The sequence below is a fragment of the Chiloscyllium punctatum genome, chromosome 6, assembly GCF_047496795.1.
Source record: "Chiloscyllium punctatum isolate Juve2018m chromosome 6, sChiPun1.3, whole genome shotgun sequence".
Classification (NCBI taxonomy): Eukaryota; Metazoa; Chordata; class Chondrichthyes; order Orectolobiformes; family Hemiscylliidae; genus Chiloscyllium; species Chiloscyllium punctatum.
Genome location: NC_092744.1, coordinates 40,061,633 through 40,082,779, shown reverse-complemented (window position 1 = coordinate 40,082,779; position 21,147 = coordinate 40,061,633). Strand labels below are relative to the sequence as shown.

Here is a 21,147-nt window from a genome sequence, read left to right as displayed (position 1 = left end):
ATGCCTGTTTGTTTTATACCTCAAACATCAGATTGTCTCATTGGTTCGAGGTTGGCAAAAACAATAAATTCAAACTCAGTTGGGTTTTATCATCCTGGGGCATAATTTAAACTGATTGCTGTTTTGACAGCAATCGAATTTAGCCAATCAACTCAGGTATCTTTCACAGCCAAATGTTACATATTTTCAATTTTCCAGTACACTCCAAGACTGCTAGCTAGTCATATGACAGGTCCTTGTAAGCTCTCAGTGCAAAATAGCATTCACTCTCTCTTAAAGGTACAGTACACACCTTCAACTTCACAACAACTAGACTGGGTAAGAATAGCAGTTTGAACCAAATGTGTTTTTCCCACAATTGACAATGGATTCATGGTCATCATTAGAGTCTTAATTCCAGATATTTATTGAATTTAAATTCCACCATCTGCCATGGCGGGATTTGAACCCAGATCCTGAATAAGCATAAATTTCCTCTAAATGTTGGAAAGATTGATGTTATTAACTTAGGCCTCCCATTTCATGGCTACTGATCGCATCTGTCCCTAGCAACAGTCTGAGGTTGAGTCAGACTGTTATTAACCTTGATACCATAAGATGTGCTTCCAGTCATATATCTGCCAGCAATGAGACTACTTATTTTCACTTCCATAATATCTCTCAACTCTACCTTTGCTTCAATTGCTCTGCTGCTGAAAGTCCCTTTCATACATTTTTATTACTTCTAGACTTGACAATTTCCATTGTGCTCTGGCCAGCCTTACATCTCACACACCTTAAATCATGCAAACTTCTTCAGCCTGTATCCTCATCTTATTTGTTCATTGACCTACATTACCTCCTGGTTGAGCAATATACTGGTTTTAAAATTTTCATTCTTGCTTTAAAATCACACCCCGGATCATCCCTCGTTATCTCTTCTAGCTCAACAATTCTTCAAGATATTTGTGCTGCTTTAATTCTGGCTTCCTAGACTTTATCGACTTTAAATTATTTCACCATTGACATTCAGTTGCTGCGGTCATAAATTGCCTCCATAAAACTCTGCTTCTTTACCTTCCTCTTGTCTTTCAAAATGCTCCTAACATCTTCCTCTCATTTGGTTATTTGCATGGAAATCTCCTTGTGTATCTCAGTGTCAAATTTTGTTTCACAATGCCCCTGTGAAATTTTATCACATTAAAACCAGCATTAAAGGATATATTGGACCGGAATGTAATAAAATCAAGTTAGATATACCCTTACTGCAGAATTGTGAAACTTTGCAATAGTTTATTGACGCCAACCTTAAACTAATATTTTCTATCAATCTAAAAGTGAATTAGAATTCCTTTATTCTTAAAGTTGGAATTCCAACAGAATAAAGAATATGAAGTTTTTTAAAAAATGTGTGTTACAAAAGTAGATTAATGTATTTTTCTTTGACTCCCATAGCGGCTGACACAGTCTCATCCTGGAGAGCAAAGGGATACAGTCCTTCAGGCTTACATTAGTAATGATCTGCTGGAATGTCATATTAAGAGTCAGGTTAGCTGATTTTATTCCTTCTGAAAAGCAAAATTCCTTCTGAATTATACAGCTTTGCCCTTTGAACTTTACTGTGCCTGTATTGCAGTAAATATTTAAATTGATGTCATTTCATTGTGGTACAAGTAAATTGTATCATTTTGCCCTCCCTTATTTTCTTGGGTAAGGTAGGACTTGGAGATGGTATTCATATTGCAAATTTGTTTAAAATGAGGGCAATTGTTGAAATGGCATTACTCATTCAGAATAGAACATTAATTTGCTTTTGAAAATTTGTTTTTGGAGATTGATTGTTGCACTGTTTTAATGCATTTTTTTAATCACTCAGCCCAAAATTTAGATCCCACTCATTCTGCTTATTTTAAGGATCCTTTTGGAAAATTTATTGACCAGTATGAAGCCAATTATTAGAAAGTGTGAAACCAAGATACAAACAATTCATAATTTAGCACTGGAAAGGTCATATCCTTCCTTACCAGCTCTATGAATGAATTATGAACTCAGTATGATATTAAACCATAATGATCAGGAAATACCTACTTGCACAAAATTAACTTTTATTTTAAGTTATGAATTTGATTTTGTTCTGGCAACAAAAGAAGGAAAAAACTGGGGATTAAGGTCAGTTTCTACAAGGCAAAATAGATTTTAACGAATAATTTCATAATAATTGCAACCAGGTTACAAAAGAAAATTGTGTGATTTTGGAAGTTCTCTGAACATAGGATTGGATGCTTGGCTTAGATTTGATGGAAAATAACTAAGACAGTGATTCTAAAATAATATAGTGTCATGACTATGATACCAGTTGCGTATCCAAAAATTTAGATTCGTAATCCAGAGAATGAGATTTAATCTTACCTTCATAAATGTAAATCTGGAAATAAAATCTTGTTACAAAACAATAGTTATAATTGTTAAGAATCTTACTAGGGGTTGTGGGGAAATGGAAGTCATGGAGGTTCAACAACACAGAGAGGGTGGTGGCTTTCAGAGGCTATCCCTTTGCCCATCATCTATTCCTTTGATTGCCCCCAGATTGGAGCCTTCATCCGGTCACTCCAGTTACCCAGTCAGAAAACCACACACTTTTCTCACATGCTGGAATGACACATAGTCTGGGAGGAGGTGGGCAATAAGTAGCCATTAATTAATAACTTAAGGTCCTTAATTGCTGACTAGTCAATGGACCTTCTTACCCCACACATAATTCTTGCCACCTCCAGAGAGAGGAAAATTACACCGGTAATGCTACATCCATAATCCTTAGTTTCATCCTTCTTCAGTGTCATTTGGGGAAATCATAAGGATTTATGAAAACACAAGATAATTCTATCTGTATTTTTGTTCTATATTGGAATAACGTAAAAACATGTCTATGTTTCTACAGCTAGCATACGATGGATGTTGAAATCATTGATAGTGCTTGGAGATCTCTACTTAGGGAATATGTCCTGTTTATGTTTTCTTTACGAATACTCAAAATTGTTCAAAATATCGTGTTTTTCATGTACAACTCTAAGAGGTACACAATAACATTTGTATCAATCTAGTTTTTTTCAAATTAAAAGAGTTCTGTAAATGTATTTTCCACTCTGCACTTATCTTTCCCAGGCTAACTTAGTACAAGCTAAGAACTAAACCTGGAATGTTTTTTATGAATCTTTAACACTGAGAACCATGTATTGCACTGATCACTGACATGTGGAGTTGCATAGTTTGTATTCCATTGCATACATACATGCATACATTACTTAGCCCAGTATGAAAATGAAGTCTCTGTCAGTAACTAAATCAGGCTATCTGTCAAAATAGGAACACTTGGTTAAGTAGACTGCTGGTGCCAGAATAAACTTGTTTTAAAATTAATTTGATAAGCCAAAATAATGAGAAAAATTTGTTTCAAGCTAACTCTAAGATATGAGTAAATGATTGAAGACATTATTTTCTTTTTTGCAGAAGAGCTTAATTAATTTGTTAAATTCAAAGAGTGAGATTGTCCGACAGTATACAGCACGACTAATAAATGGCTTTGCATCGCTGTCACATGGTAAGTTTTCATTTTATTCCCTAGTTAATAGTCGACTGAAATTTTGAGTTTGTTTTAGCTTATATGCGTAATTCACATCTAAAGTAAAACTGGTTTCTTAACAATCTATTACATAGGAAGAAAGGTCTCTGACCTGAAACATTGGCTGTGTCTCTCACTGCACAGGTGCTGCCAGACCTACTGAGTGTTTCCAGCGTTTTGTGTTCTTATTTCAGATTATTTCAACATACACAGTATTTTTTGTAAATATTAAAAATTGCTTTTGATGTAACTCTGTTTTTTCTCCTCATGTATCAGGTCGAGCTTACTTAGCACAGAGCACAGTGTTATTGAAGATACTTGAAGAAGCACTGGAGATAGAGGAGGAAGATTCCATAACTAGAGAAAATGTGTTAGGAGCCCTACAGAAACTTAGTCTCAGGTGATAACAACTTTCTTTCATCTAGTATGTTTAAAGTAGAAAAATCTATCAGGGTATTTCACAGAGGTAAAAAGTGAGCCCTAAGTCAAAAATTGATTTACTAGGTAGAGTTATTTGAAAACTTGGTCAAAGAGTTAAGTGTCAAGGAAGATCTTCAGCGATAATGGTGCAGAAATAGAACGAGAAACTTGGTAGATATCTTCTGTCTCTGATTAGATGAATAATAAGTGTGTAATCGCGTTGGAGGAGAGTTATTGGAAGAGGATGCTGTGGTGTGTCAAAATCTATACCAAAGGAGGGCAATTACAGACAATTGACTATGCCTTTGAAGTATCACACTGATTTGTTTTACTTAGTATGCAGGTTGCCACAAAGTAGAAAGTCTTTAGAAAGTTATCTTGTTTGGATTGATTGGGTAATTTTTTTTAACATAAACCATGGTTAATATGAAAGTGTCACTAAATATACTGAAATGTGGTGGCCCAGCACTACATATTTTTACAGAAAAAGTTAATATTGCAAAAAAAAAGAAGCAGCACAATGCCATCAATGACTAAAGCTTGTTTTCAGACTCTATTGATATTGGAATTGGGTGAGCTAGCAATGTTGCTGTTGCTCATTGTGCTGGTTCTCTCGCTCCATATTATGGCATGTTTTTATGAAGTAGGATGGGAGACATTGTGATATCGTTATCCATCCTGATGCAGTTAATAGTGGCACAGCTCAACTAGGACTACTTAAAGCCATTAGAAGGAGGCCAACTGGAACTTTCCAGTCATCTTCCAAATTCCCACGAGTGGCAGAGATCAGTTTAACTTCTAGCAAGCTGCCTTCTGGTGCTATATGGAAGAATCAACATGCTAGCCAGGTCTAAAGGGTCACCTGCAACAGTTTTAGACCACCCTAAAGAGTGGTTCATGCCCTTCATTGCGTCCACCCCTTCCACAACAGTGGCCTGTCATCAAAAGCCATTTTTAAATTAAAATAAGTTGGAGATATTGTACCTCCATTTTGAAGCACCTACTCCCTTACATAGCTTTGTATCCTGTTGCTTCTTTCAAGTTGAAAGGTTGCTGATGTGCCCTCTGGCATTGTCTGCATGCACTTATTCATTGGGCATTAGTGGGCCACCTCAGGGAGAATCATAGCAGACATGTTTCCTACACAGTTAATGTCGTCACATTTCAACTTGACAATAGGGTTCAAAGGCCCCTGAGGAAAATCTCATCTGTCAACTTACAAGCCTAAGCTGTCATGATAAGCGGAGAATGCTGAACAGTGACAAGCCTGATCTCTTCACTGAGGGTGAACTTGAAGGTTAATCAATCAAAGGTTCTGATACACCCGGCAGATATAAAAGCCCTGATGTTACATTACATCAGGTTACATTATTGGCGAAGAAGTTGTTTGGAGAACTTAAAGGAAAGGACTTGTAATAAAAAAATATTGCTGATGTCATCTTTGGACTCTAGATAATACTTTTGTGAAAATTATTTAGTGATATTTGATTGTTCTAAACAAAAAATTGGAGAAATGAGCGGAAATGCACCAGATTGTGTTGCCAGTAGCATACAGAAAGGAAGTGTTATGGCTAGCACATGAATTACCAGTAGGAGGTCACCTAGGTGTGAGGAAGACTCAGGCTAAGGTATAGAAGCATTTTTGTTGGCCTGGACTGCACAAGGGTGTGGTTAGATTTTCCTGTATATGTCATACATGCCAAATGGTAGGTAAGCCTCGGGCAGTAATAAAACCAACACCTTTGTTGCCAATTCCCTCATTCAAAGAACATTTCATGTGGGTTATGATTGATTGTATAGGTCCCCTCCTTAAAACTAAAAGTGGGAACCAGTACTTGCTAGCCATAATGGATTTGTCTCCCAGATTTCCGGAAGTAATTCCATTACGGAATATTAAGGCAAAAATGGTGGTGGAGAAGTCAGTATCTTTCTTTACTCAGTATGGGCAACCAAGAGAGATTCAGTCAGACCATGGGTCAAATTTTACTGCTAGACTGTTTAAGGAAGTCATGGATAGTTTGGGTATACAGCACAATAAATCAAGTGTGTACCATCCTGAATCCCAGGGAACATAAGAAAGGTGGCATCAGACCCTGAAGACCATGTTAAGAATGTACTGTCAGAATTGCCCGAATGATTGGGATACAGGTATCCCATTTGTATTGTGCCATTAGAGATGCCCCAAATGAATCTACTCTTTTTACTCCCTTTGAGTTAATATTTGGACATGAAGTGAGAAGGCCTTTGAAATTAATTAAAGAAAAATTGATGGGACTGAAGTCGGCGATCTCACACTTGGATTATGTATCTGAGGTGAGGAAGAGATTAAATTTGGTAGGTGAGGTAGCTAAACAGTACCAGAAGAGGTCACAGCATAGAATGAGGCAGGTGGCAGATTAAAAATTCTAAAATTCGAATGTTTTCCCTTGGGAATGATGTATTTGTTTTGGGAACTGTGGTAGGAGATCCATTCAAAGCAAGATTTAGTGGCCCTATCAAATTGAGAAAAAATTAATTCAGGTAAACTATCTGGTAAAGATACTGGATAGAAAAAATACTTTATCGATATGTCATGTGAACACGTTGAAACCTTATGATAATAGAGACAGGGAACTGGAGAAACAGATATTAGTTACGGCCCTGCAAAATGAGGAATCAGATCCAGACATCGTGGAGTTTGATGTGCCTCACAATACCGTAAATAATGAGGAAGTCCTTGAGTGGGATAGGTTAGTCAACTGTCTGTCTCAGGAGCAAAGAACCCATGAAAGGTTTGTTGCAGCAATATAAGGACATATGCAGGAATAAGATGGGGAGGGATAACACTATTGTACATGAGACAATAGACAATAGGTGCAGGAGTAGGCCATTCTGCCCTTCGAGCCTGCACCACCATTCAATATGATCATGGCTGATCATCCTTAATCAGTATCCTGTTCCTGCCTTGTCTCCATAACCCTTGATTCCACTATCCTTGAGAGCTCTATCCAACTCTTTCTTAAATGAATCCAGAGACTGGGCCTCCACTGCCCTCTGGGGCAGAGCATTCCACACAGCCACCACTCTCTGGGTGAAGAAGTTTCTCCTCATCGCTGTCCTAAATGGTCTACCCCGTATTTTTAAGCTGTGTCCTCTGGTTCAGCACTCACCCATCAGCGGAAACATGTTTCCTGCCTCCAGAGTGTCCAATCCTTTAATATGTCTCAATCAGATCCCCTTTCAGTCTTCTAAACTCAAGGGTATACAAGCCCAATCGCTCTAGTCTTTCAGTGTAAGGTAATCCCGCCATTCCAGGAATTGACCTCATGAACCTACACTGTACTCCCTCAATAGCCAGAATGTCTTTCCTCAAATCTGGAGACCAGAACTGCACACAGTACTCCAGGTGGGGTCTCACCAGGGCCCTGTACAGCTGCAGAAGAACCTCTTTGCTTCTATACTCAATCCCCCTTGTTATGAAGGCCAGCATGCTTTCTTCACTACCTGCATGCTTACCTTCATTGACTGGTGTACAAGAACACCCAGATCTCTCTGTACTGCCCCTTTACCTAAATTGATTCCACTCAGGTAGTAATCTGCCTTCCTGTCCTTGCCACCAAAGTGGATAACCATACATTTATCCACATTAAACTGCATCTGCCAAGCATTTGACCACTCACTTAACTTGTCCAGGTCACCCTGTAATCTCCTAACGTTCTCATCACATTTCACCCAGCCACCCAGCTTAGTATCATCAGCAAATTTGTTAATGTTATTGCTAATACCATCTTCTATATCATTAACATATATTGTAAAAAGCTGCGGTCCCAGTACTGATCCCTGCGGTACCCCACTGGTCACTGCCTGCCATTCTGAAATTGAGCCGTTTACCACTACTCTTTGTTTCCTTTCAGCCAACCAACTTTCAATCAAAGTTAGTACTTTGCCCCCAATACCATCCGCCCTAATTTTGCTCACAAACCTCCTATGTGGGACTTTATCAAAAGCTTTCTAAAAGTCCAGATACACTACATCTACTGGATCTCCCTCATCAATCTTCAGAGTTACATCCTCAAAAACTTCCAGAAGATTAGTCAAGCATGATTTCCCCTTCATAAATCCATGCTGACTCTGACCTATCCTGTTACTACTATCCAGATGTGTCGTAATTTCATCCTTTATAATAGACTCCATCATCTTTCCCACCACTGAGGTCAGACTAACTGGTCTATAATTTCCTGCTTTCTCTCTCCCACCTTTCTTAAAAAGTGGTACAGCATTAGCCACCCTCCAATCCGCAGGAAATGATCCCGAATCTATCGAACGCTGGAAAATAATCACCAATGCATCCACGATTTCTCGAGCCACCTCCTTCAGTACCCTGGGATTAGATTAGATTAGATTACTACAGTGTGGAAACAGGCCCTTTGGCCCAACAAGTCCACACCGCCCCGCCGAAGCGCAACCCACCCATACCCCTACATCTACACCTTACCTAACACTACGGGCAATTTAGCATGGCCAATTCATCTGACCTGCACATCTTTGGACTGTGGGAGGAAACCGGAGCACCCGGAGGAAACCCACGCAGACACGGGGAGAACGTGCAAACTCCACACAGTCAGGCCCCAGGGACTTATCAACCTTCAGACCTAACAGTCTCTCCATCACCAATTCCTGGCAAATATAAATTCCCTTAAATTCAGGTCCTTCAGCCACTGTTGCCTCAGGGAGATTGCTTGTGTCTTCACCAGCGAACACAGATCTGAAGTACTGATTCAATTCTTCTGCCATTTCTTTGTTCCCCGTAATATATTCCCCTGTTTCTGTCTTCAAGGGCCCAATTTTAGTCTTAACCATTTTTTTGCCTTTCACATACCTAAAAAAACTTACTATCCTCCTTTGTATTGTTGGCCAGTTTACCTTCGTACCTCATTTTTTCTCTGTGTATTTCCTTCTTAGTAATCCTCTGTTGTTCTTTAAAAGCTTCCCAGTCCTCCGTTTTCCCGCTTATCTTTGCTATGTTATATTTTTTTCTCTTTTAACTTTATATGTTTCTTAATTTCCCTCGTCAGCCACGACCACCCATGCCTCCTCCTCGGATCTTTCTTCCTTTTTGGAATGAACTGATCCTGCAACTTCTGCATTATACACAGAAATATCTGCCATTGTTTCTCCACTGTCATCCCTGCTAAGGTATTGCACCATTGAACTTTGGCCAGCTCCTCCCTCATTGCTCCATAGTTCCCTTTATTCAACAGAAATATTGTCACTTCCAATTGCACCCTCTCCCTCTCAAATTGCAGATTGAAGCCACTACACTTTGAGGTCCCTGACCAATTCTGGTTCGTTGCACAATACCAGATCCAGAATTGCCTTCTCCCTGGTCGGCTCCAGCACCAGCTATTCTAAGAATCCATCCACAAAGTACCTTTCTTGAGGTCCAATACCATCCTGATTCTCCCAGTCTACCTGCATAACAACTGTAGTAACATTGTTGCGACAGGCCAATTTCAGCTCCTAATTTAACTTGCATCCGACATCCAGACTACTGTTTGGGGGCCTGTAGATAACTCCCAAGAGAGTCTTTTTACCCTTAGTATTTCTCAGCTCTATCCACACTGACTCTACATCTCCTGATTCTAGGTCCCCCCGCGCAAGGGACTGAATATCATCCCTTACCAACATGGCCACCCCACCCCCTCTGCCTGTCAGTCTGTCCTTACGATAGCACGTGTAGCCTTGAATATTCATTTCCCAGGCCCTGTCCACTTGAAGCCACGTCTCAGTTATCCCCACAATATCGTATCTGCCAATTTCCAAAAGAGCCTCAAGCTCATCCATCTTATTTCTAATGCTTTGTGCATTCATGTATAGTATTTTAATTTGTTACTGCCCTCACCCTTCCCATCAACTCCTATTTCACTCAACCTTACAGCATGATCCCTTTCTGAGTTTTCTGCCTCACTGATACAGTTGTCTTTCTTGACTTCCCTTGTTCTAACTTACCCTCCAATTTCCTTCTTAAACATCCAGTTTGTCCCCTCCCCCCCGCTACTTAGTTTAAACATGGCTGTGTTGCAGTAGCAAACCTGCCTGCCAGAATGCAGGCCCCTAACCTATTAAGGTGCAAACCATCTCTCTTTTAGAATTTATGCTTACCACAAAACATACCCCAGTGATCCAAGAATTTAAGTCCTTGCTTCCTGCACCAGTTCCCAAACCACACGTTCAAGTCCATTATCTCCCTGTTTCTGGCCTCTCCAGCCCGAGGAATTGGAAGCAAACCGGAGATAACCACCCTGGACATCCTGCTTTTCAGCCTTCTTCCTAGTTCTCCCAAGTCCCGCTGTAGTATGTTCCTCTTCTTCTTCCTGACATCATTTGTGCCGACATGTACCACCACCTCTGGTTCTTCACCTTCGTCCTTGAGGATTTCCTGCACTCTGTCTGTGATGTCTTTAACCCTGGCACCAGGAAGGCAGCCCACCATCCTTAAGTCCCGCCTGCTGCCACAAAAACCCCGGTCAGTTCCTCTCACTATGAAGTCCCCTATTACCACTGCTCTCTGCAATGTCTGACTCTTCCGCTCTGTTTACATGCCAACTTTTGATTGACAGACCTGGCTGCCTTGCGGACTGGCAGTGTCATCTGTCTCTACTGTTTCCAAAAGATTCAACTTTTTCCTGACAGGTACATCCCCCGGGGTCTCTTACACCTGTCTCCTCTCTGCCTTCCTCATCGTCTGCTCTCTTCTGATACGATTGGTAATAACCTCGCTGAAGGTCTTGTCCAGAAAGATCTCGTTCTCTTGGATGAGCCTAAGGTCCTCGTTCTTTCATCAATGCTACAATATGCTCTGTCAGTAGCTGAACGTGCACACACTTTCCACACTTGTACGAGCCAGACACACCAGAGTCGTTGACCTCACACATCAAGCACGTAGCATACTGAACCAGCTTGGCAGTCATGTCTTCACCCTTTTCAACTGTGGCGTAATCACTTCACTCAACCTCCTTGTCAAAGACTCCTGAGCTAAAGCCTCACACTTCAATCCACAGGGACTTCCTTGGACCCTCTTTTTGGGGCAAGTCTGTGGACTTTTAATTTGGGTTGGAGGGAGGAAGGGAGGCCCTACTTTGTAGGACCTGGGGTCTAGAACACACCCACTTAAATAACAATCATTTACCTACCCGACCGGCTTTGCGCTCTGCCTTCACTTCCGCCCAGCTCCCGCCGCTCTCTGATGCAAAAAGACGGTTGGCGTCAAGGTAAGTTCTTAAATAACCTTCCCGACCGATCATGAGGTGGAAGTCGAGAATGCTGTTCCAATAAACAACACCCCTCCAGACTTAATCCCTCAAAGCCACACATGTGCAAAAGGAAGTGATTGCGATGCTCACTGGTGATATGACTGAACCAGGTCAGAGTGATTGGAGTTCGCCGATGGTGTTAGTTCCCAAACCTGATGCGATTCATTACTTTTGTGTGGACTATCGGAAGGTCAACACTAAAACAAAATCGGACTCATACCCATTACCAAGATTGGAGAACTGTATAGGGAAAGTTGGACAAGCCAGTTATATCACAAAGTTGGACTTACTGCGTAATTATTGGCAAGTGCCTTTATCAGAGAAAGCAAAAGAGGTTTCTGCATTTGTAATCCCAAATGGGCTATATCAATTCAAAGTGATGCCCTTTGGAATGAAGAACACACCTGCCAAATTTCAAAGACTCATGAACAGGGTTCTGGTTGGGTTAACAAATTGTGCAGTTTATCTGAATAATTTAGTGATCTTTAGCAATGGAAAGATCACATGGTACAGTCAGCAAATATCTTTGACCGATTACGAGAAGCAAAACTGGTAATAAAGTTAAAGAAATCCGAATTTGTGAAGGCAGAGGTTACATTCGTAGGCATAACATCGGTCATGGAAGATTGACCCCCAAGAAACGTGAAGACGAAAGTCATCAAGGAATTTCCACGACCATCCTCAAAGAAAGAGGTGTTTGGATTTTTGGGAGTAAGCAGGTTCTACCAGAAATTTGTTCCAAACATTAGCAGCGTAGTGGCACTACTCACAGATTTAGTAAAGAAGAAGTGTTTGAGTCTATGCATTAAGTACTTTCTGGCTGTTTGACTGTAAAACAATGTATAGCACCCCCATCTTGAAGACACCTGGTCTTAAACTCCACATTCTGCTTTAATGGCATTTTCTCTCTCCTCAACCTTTCTGAGAGGAATGTGTTCTTAATTGAGCTACAGTTTTGTCCAACCTCCCTTAACCTATATGTGAGCTGTGACAGTTCATAAAGTATAAGAATTCCAACACACAGGACAGTCCCCGGCAGCATCAGACACGCCCGTGACCGTAATTGCGACTGCAGCTTCCGACTCTCCTCTGCAACTCTGCTGGAATCAATTTCCCAACAGACCTGGGCTTCAGAGCTTGTGAAACTCAAGGAGAGGATTGAGGAGAGTCGCACCAGGCTGGAACCGATCTCGGCCATGCTGCACAAACACGAGCAGGAGCTGAAAGGGCTCGAAAAGTGAATGGAGGAGTTTGAATGGCGGATTGCAGCATCAGAGGTTGTGATCAAATTCTTGACGGAGCAGATCCAGGCCCTCAAGAAGCAGATCCGGGCCTTAATAGAGCAGGTTGATGACTTCAAAAGCACAGGTCAGAGGAAGATTATTATAGTCTTCGGGCTGCTGAAGGGGAGTAGAAGGCAAGCAGCCAGTAAGTTTTTTTTTGAAGACTGGCTGTTGCAATTTGTTAGTTGGGAGGCCGAGGCCAGCTGGGTGAAGGTCAACAAAGCTCACTGGGTTGCAGTGCGCAGGCCCGGTTCGGACCAGTGCCCCTGCCTGGTCCGAGTGTGATTCTAACGCCACCAGGGACAAGCAGAGAGTAATGGAAGCTTTCAGAATGCAAGGGAAGGAGCCACAGGCCTTCGTTTACAAAGGATCCAAGATAGTATTCTTCCAGGACCTTTCTGCAGCCGTAATCCATAAAAGGAAGTCCTTTGATGAGGTGAAGAGAAGATTGAGGGACCTTGGTATTCAATACTCTGTAAGGTACCCAGTGGTGCTTCATTTTACTTATAATGGTCTGTATGCTCATTTGGTTCTTCAGAAAAAGCGAAAAACTTTATGCACACTTTAAAATAGACTGGATTGTCGAAAGATTATGGACAATATGTTTTCTCTTTTTCTTTTGTACTTCCTTTCTTGAAGAAAGTGTTGTTGGATTTTTTTCCAATGTTAATTGGGTTTAATGTATATTTGGGGATGGGTAGAGTGCTCACTTTTAACTTCTTTGTTAACATTACCTTTTTCTTTCTTTTCCCTGAGTATGGTGTGCGGCTCAAGCTGTAAGGAGTTACGGAGTTGTATGGGAGATGTGAAAGCGCCCCCTGTGGGCAGGGGGTAGAGTTCCCCCATTAAATGCCTTTTGTATTTGGTTTAGTTTGCTGGGTTTTTTTGTAGACGACATTTTGAGAGCTTGTTAGTTTGTTAGATTTAGTAGTTGTAATGTGCATACTTTTTAGGCTCCATGAGTCTGTCTTCGTTCATACTCAATGATTTCTAAGTTCTTCCTGTTGGGGGTTCAACAGTTATTGTAGAGGGTTATGGATAATTGTGGTCTCAAATGGTGTACCTAGAACATTAAAGGGAATCACTCGCCAGTCAAGAGGAAAAAAGTACTCTCGAGTCTTAAAAAGGAGAGGATTGATATTGCCCTGTTGCAGGTAACTCACCTTGCTGATAAGGAGCATCTGAAATTACAGCAGGGTGGGTTTGATTGGGTGTTTTTCTTTCATCCTTCAATACTAAGAGTAGAGGATTGACCATACTCGTTCGAATTTAACTCCCATTTAAGTTACTAGATCATACTAAAGATGAGTATGGGCAGTTTGTAATTCTTAAAGCCTCAATATATGGTGAAGAGTGTGGTATTTTGAGGGTTCATTGTCCTCTGGTGCACCCCCTTAAATTTCTGGTAGATGTATTCTCCAAATGCGTCATGGCATATTATTATAGGGGGAGCTTTTAATTGTCTCACAGATCCCATGGTGGATAAAATGCCCAAATCCCCCTCAAAACTACCTCTGCAATCTCAGCAACTAATTGATTTATGTATGAAATTGGGACTGGTGGATATCTGGGGGCGTCTCCACCCTACAGATAGAGATTTTTTTTTCTAATCCGCACAAGTGTCATAATAGAATTGATCTTTACCTAGCCCCCATGTGTTTATTTGGATTTGATGATGTCCTGTACAATTGGGAATATCACCATTTCCTATCATGCAACAGTATATTTAATGGTCAAGATGAAGGGCAACGTAGCAGGTTCACGGCACTAGTGAATGGATCCATTTATTCTCAAGGACAGTGAGTTCAACTAGTATTTTTCAAATGAGTTTAAATCATTCTTGGTATTACTTCAGATAAGACTAGCAACCCGTCTATTCTCTGGGAGACTGCTAAGGCTTACGCTTGCAGGATAATTATCTCTTACTGTGCCAGTCTGAAGAAGAGCAGCAGTGCATGCTAGAGGGACAACTGAAGACAGCTGAGATGGTGTATTTTGACAGGCCATCAGTGGCCAAGTTGCAGCAGGTCACAGCTCTTCAGTCCACCTTGAATTCCATGTTCTCACAGACAGCTTGGAAGGAAGTTTTCTTTGCAAAACAAAGGTTGTTTGAGCATGGTGATAGAGCTGGGCAAATATCTGCCAAGGAAAAAGAATGCCCCCCAATCTATTACCTCAATCAGGGAAAGAACTGGAACTCTTACTTGTAATTCTAAGAAGGTCAATGCTGCATTTTGGAGATTGTACTCTGAATTATACTAGTCAGAAGGCTGGGAGGACAGATGTGATAAGACGGAGTCCTTTTTTAGGAACCTGGATCTTCCAGGAGTGACCTCCAAACAGGCGTCTCTCCTTAATGCCCTTTTTAAAGCGCAAGAAGTACAGGAGGCAGTGAAGCAGCTTCAGAGTAGGAAGGCATCCGGCCCTGATGGTCTCCCTTGTGAATTCTAAAAATAATTATAAATATAATTGTCAGGGCTGATGCTGTACGTGTTTAAATACTCATACAGTCGTCATTGCTGCCCGCCATCCATGAGAGAGGCTAATATCTTTCTCATTCTTAAGGAAGGGAAGACCCCAGAGGACTGTGCTTCTTGTACACTCGTCTCGCTTTTAAATTATGATTTTGAAATTTTGTCTCAGATTCTTGCATTGAGGCTGGAACCGGTGATGCCTTCCATTGTCGAAGAGGACCAGATAGGTTTTATAAAGGACCGCAGCTCCTCCAACAATGTTAGGAGATTACTTAATATGGTCCAAGCGTATCAGCAGCAATTGGGGATGAGTGATCTCTTTAGATGCAGACGAGGCATTTGACCAGGTGGAGTGGCCATATCTTTTTTACACCCTGCAAAGGTTTGGTCTGGGTGAATGGTTAGATGGGTAAGGGTCCTATGAAATGATCCTCTGGCTGCAGTTCTCACTAATGGAATGAGATCCAGTAATTTTAGTATCTGTAGGGGCAGTTGGCAAGATTGTCCCCTTCAGTTCGGCTTTTTACGTTGGTGATCAAACCGCTAGCAGAGGCTATCCATAGGGATCTTGACATAACTGCCCCAGAAGTAGGGTCAAAGACACATAAGATCATATTATATGCGATGATGTTCTTATCTTTCTGTCAAACCCAGTAGTTTCTGTACCCTATTTCATGCAATGTATTAATTTATTTGGCTCCTATTCAGGTTATAAGATTATTTTTTTCCAAATCGGAGGCTATGCCGATGGGGGTCTTGGGGAAATATCTGACGTTGAGGATGAGTCATGGTTTCCCTTTAAGTGGTCATGGGAGGGTTTTCTTTATTTAATTATTTTTGTTATTCCCATCTCCAATCAATTATTTAAGGCTAATTTTATCCACTTGCTTGATAAGATTAAGCAAGATCTTTAAAGATGGGAGGCTCTTCCAATATCCTGGTTAGGCCAACTGAACTGTTTATCTTGCTCATGGGTATAGTTTTGTTTTGTTTGTACTGAAGAACCTTGATTATCTGAACGAGACAGGCAGGGAGTATTTTGATCAGATGATTGATTGGATAATCGATCTGATCATAAACACACGGTAATTTGAGTGCCGGTTATTGAACATTTCTCGGTTGTCCAATAATGCACGCCATCATGCCTTTTAACTGATAACTGAATGTTGAGTTGCCTAATGCCATTTTTATGGGACCTTGAGATCTTGTTTGGATAATCCAAAATTCGGATAATCAATGTTCAGATAATCGTGGTTGTACTGTTTTGTTGTTATTTTATATTTTTTATATGTCTAGGGTAGTGTCTTGTTGGTTTATTGTTGTAACTTTGTAATTTCATAAAAAATATTTTTTTTCAATAAAAGTATTTTTAAAAATGCAGTATTAACCACCACACCAGTTTTAGCTATACCAAACGTTTTGAAATTCTTCACAATTGCAATTCACAGTTCTTCACTATGATGCTAGTGATATAGGAGTTGGAGCTGTAGTGCTAGAGGAAGATTATGATGGAATTGAATGGCCAATTGGCTACTTTTCACAGAAACTCAACACCTACCAGAGAAAGTACTCTACCATTGAAAAAGGGTTATTGAGTTTGGTACTGACCTTACAAATTTTAATGTTTATGTGACAAACCGTGTGTCAGAGATAGTTGTGTACACTGACCACAATCCTCTTAAATTCTTGGAATGATTTAAAGACAAAAATGAGACTATTTTGTTGGAGTCTTATGTTACAGACTTTTAATTTACAAATTGTACATGTTGTGGGTTGTAAAAATGAGATAGCAGATCACGTGTTCACAGATCGCAAATCACAGTAACTGTGTTAAGCTAGGAAAAATGTTCGGCACAACATTGTGGGCTGAAGGGCCTGATCTGTGCTGTATTGTTCTATGTTCTATATAGATGCGTTATCGCGGATTTAAAGGACAAAGTATACATAGATTGGACAGATTCCAATGTCATATATGTGTGTGCAGAAATTAATATGAAAGTGATAGACCAGATCTAAAAGTTGAAGTTCTAAATTGGAAAAAGGCCAATTTTGACGGTATTAGGCAAGAACTTTCGAAAGCTGATTGGAGGTAGGTGTTCGCAGGTAAAGGGATGGCTGGAAAATGGGAAGCCTTCAGAAATGAGACAACAAGAATCCAGAGAAAGTATATTCCTGTCAGAGTGAAAGGAAAGGCTGGTAGGTATAGGGAATGCTGGATGACTAAAGGAATTGAGGGAAGGAAGCATATGTAAGGTATAGACAGGATAGATCGAGTGAATCCTTAGAAGAGTATAAAGGCAGTAGGAGTATACTGGATTAGTGGTGCTGGAAAAGCACAGCAGTTCAGGCAGCATCCGAGGAGCAGAAAAATTGACGTTTCAGGCAAAAGACCTTCATCAGGAATACAGGGTTTTTACCTAGTAGGAGTATACTTAAAAGGGAAATCAGGAGGGCAAAAAGGGGACATGAGTTAGCTTTGGCAAATAGAATTAAGGAGAATCCAAAGGGTTTTTACAAATATATTAAGGACAAAAGGGTAACTAGGGAGAGAATAGGACCCCTCAAATATCAGCAAGGTAGCCTTTGTGTGGAGCTGCAGAAAATGGGGGAGATACTAAATGAGTAGTTTGCATCAGTATTTACTGTGGAAAAGGGTATGGAAGATATAGACTGTAGGGAAATAGATGGTGACATCTTGCAAAATGTCCAGATTACAGATGAGTAAGTGCTGGATGTCTTGAAACGAGTAAAGGTGGATAAATCCCCAGGACCTGATCAGGTGTACCCTAGAACTCTGTAGGAAGCTAGAGAAGTGATTGGTGGGCCTCTTGCTGAGATATTTGTATCATCGATAGTCACAGGTGAGGTACCGGAAGACTGGAGGTTGGCAAACGTGGTGCCACTATTTAAGAAGGGCAGTAAAGACAAGCCAGGGAACTACAGACCAGTGAGCCTGACCTCGATGGTGGGCAAGTTGTTGGAGGGAATTCTGAGCGACAGGATGTACATGTATTTGGAAAGGCAAGGACTGATTAGGGATAGTCAACATGGCTTTGTACATGGGAAGTCATGTCTCACAAACTTTATTGAGTTATTTGAAGAAGTAACAAAGAAGATTGATGAGGGCAGAGCAGTAGATGTGATCTATATGGACTTCAGTAAGGCGTGCAACAAGGTTCCCCATGGGAGACAGATTAGCAATGATAGATCTCACGGAATACAGGGAGAACTAGCCATTTGGGTACAAAACTAGCTCAAAGGTAGAAGACAGAGGGTGATGTGGAGGGTTCTTTTTCAGACTGGAGGCCTGTGACCAGTGGAGTGCCACAAGAATCGATGCTGGTTCCTCTACTTTTTGTCATTTACATGAACGATTTGGATGTGAGCATAAGAGGTACAGTTAGTTAGTAAGTTTGCAGATGACACCAAAATTGGAGGTGTAGTGAACAGCGAAGAGGGTTACCTCAGATTACAACTGGATCTTGACCAGATGGGCCAATGGGCTGAGAAGTGGCAGATGGAGTTTCATTCAGATAAATGTGAGGTGCTGCATTTTGGGAAAGCAAATCTTACCATTAAGTGTATAGGTCCTGCTCAGGTCCTAGGGAGTTTTGCTGAACAAAGAGATCTTGGAGTGCAGGTTCATAGCTTCTTGAAAGTGGAGTCACAGGTAGATAGGATAGTGAAGAAGGCGTTTGGCATGCTTTCCTTTATTGGTCAGAGGATTGAGTACAGGAGTTAGGAGGTCATGTTGCGGCTGTACAGGACATTGGTTAGGCCACTGTTGGAACATTGCGTGCAGTTCTGGTCTCCTTCCTATCGGAAAGATGTTGTGAAACTTGAAAGGGTTCAGAAAAGATTTACAAGGATGTTGCCAGGGTTTGAGGATTTGAGCTATAGGGAGAGGCTGAACAGGCAGGTCTGTTTTCCCTTGAACCTCGGAGGCTGAGGGGTGACCTTCTAGAGGCTTACAAAATTATGAGGGGCATGGATAGGGTAAATAGACAAACTCTTTTCCCTGGGGTCAGGGAGTCCAGAACTAGAGGTATCTACGGTAGTAGATTCGCTAACCTTTAAGTACATTTAAGTCATCATTGGACAAGCATATGGACGTACATGAAATAATGTAGGTTAGATGGGCTTCAGGTTGTTATGACAGGTTGGCGCCACATTGAGGGCCAAAGGGCCTGTACTTCGCTGTAATGTTCTATGTTCTAGAGGACATAGGTTTAGGGTGAGAGGGGAAAGAAATAAAAGAGACCTACGGGGTAGCTTTTTCATGCAGAAGGTGTACGTGTATAGAATGAGCTGCCAGAGGAAGTGGTGGAGGCTGGTACAATTGCAACATTTAAGAGGCATTTGGATGGATATATGAATAGGAAGGGTTTGGAGGGATATGGGCCAGGTGCTGGCAGGTGGGACTAGATTGGGTTGGGATATCTGGTCAGCATGGACGGGTTGGACCGAAGGGTCTGTTTCCATGCAGTACATCTCTATGACTCTATAACTTAGATTAATGACCTATATATTTCATTGGAATGGGAGTAAGAATTAGAAAAAAAAGAGAAGCCACCTTTTCAGAATGCTGGTTCATTTTTTTCTTAAGGGGGATGTTGAAGGCGTGCGCTATACCTTTGAGAGAGTGAATGCTGTTCTGAACTGAGAGATTACAAGCACCTGTGTATATGACTAGATGGCAGCCCCAGAACTGGAAAATTGCAAATATGTAACGTGGCTGTGAAATGAACACCTGAGTTGGAAAGAGTTGAAGATGGATAAAGCGTTAAGAGAAAGGGGGGCTTAGAGTTGTGAATAGTTTTTGTTTAATGTTCACTCTTAGAGTTAAAAATAAATTGATGCTCTTTTCTTTAAATTGTGGAATTTGGGAGTTCTGTATCACTTATATTTTAACAAATTACGAGATAAAGTGAGTTTTTCTGCATGTTTACTTTAATTAACGGAGAGGTTCACAGCCATTTCGTAACACAATTAATACTGTGCACTTGTTTATCATGATCCTTAACAATATCAATTAATATAATATTCATTTTAATTTTCAGACGAGCACTGCAGTCAGCTATGGTCAAAGATAACATTATTTTCTGGTTGCTGAGCATACTGGAGGACTCTGATTCATTGTCGGATTACACTTTGGAATACTCCGTTGCATTATTTATGAACCTGTGCCTTCGGACCCAAGGTGCTGTACAATATCACTGGCTGGGCAGTGAATGTTCTATGTGATTAGTAAATGAAGAATTAAAATATATAAAAGTAAAAATTTTTGCAGTAAAATCACAAATGTGTTCATAAAGAAGAAGTTGACGATTTTGCCACAACTGATATAAAATTTCTTGTAGATTGCAAAATAGAGTCATAGAGATGTACAGCATGGAAACAGACCCTTCGGTCCAACCCGTCCGTGCCGACCAGATATCCCAACCCAATCTAGTTTCCAACCCAATCCTATTCATCCAAATGCCTCTTAAATATTGCAGCTGAAAATGTGTTGCTGGAAAAGCGCAGCAGGTCAGGCAACATCCAAGGAGCAGGAGAATCGACGTTTCGGGCATGAACCCTTCTTCAGGAATGAGGAAAGTGTGCCAAGCAGGCTAAGATAAAAGGTAGGGAGGAGGGACTTCGGGGAGGGGCATTGGAAATGTGATCGGTGGAAGGAGGTCAAGGTGAGGGTGATACGCCAGAGTGGGAGTGGGGGCGGAGAGGTCAGGAAGAAGATTGCAGGTTAGGAAGGTGGTGCTGAGTTCGAGGGTTGGGACTGAGACAAGGTAGGGGGAGGGGAAATGAGGAAACTGGGGAAATCTGCATTCATCCCTTGTGGTTGGAGGGTTCCTAGGCGGAAGATGAGGCTTTCTTCCTCCAGCCGTCATGTTGCTATGGTCTGGCGATGGAGGAGTCCAAGGACCTGCATGTCCTTGGTGGAGTGGGAGGGAGAGTTGAAGTGTTGATCCACGGGGTGGTTGGGTTGGTTGGTCCGGGTGTCCCAGAGGTGTTCTCTGAAACGTTCCGCAAGTAGGCGGCCTGTCTCCCCAATATAGAGGAGGCCACATCGGGTGCAGCGG

General features: G+C 41.3%; 1 protein-coding gene across 9 annotated transcripts in view; it reads left to right on the top strand.

Annotated features, from left to right (window-relative positions):
* armc9 (armadillo repeat containing 9) overlaps nt 1–21,147 on the top strand; it is a 157,496-nt gene that overhangs the window by 99,540 nt on the left and 36,809 nt on the right. For all 9 annotated transcript variants that reach the window (XM_072572497.1, XM_072572495.1, XM_072572496.1 and 6 more), the window contains 4 exons: nt 1,435–1,527; nt 3,487–3,577; nt 3,875–3,998; nt 20,128–20,267. In XM_072572497.1, coding sequence (XP_072428598.1) covers nt 1,435–1,527; nt 3,487–3,577; nt 3,875–3,998; nt 20,128–20,267 — 448 coding nt within the window. The remainder of the gene's footprint in view (nt 1–1,434; nt 1,528–3,486; nt 3,578–3,874; nt 3,999–20,127; nt 20,268–21,147) is intronic.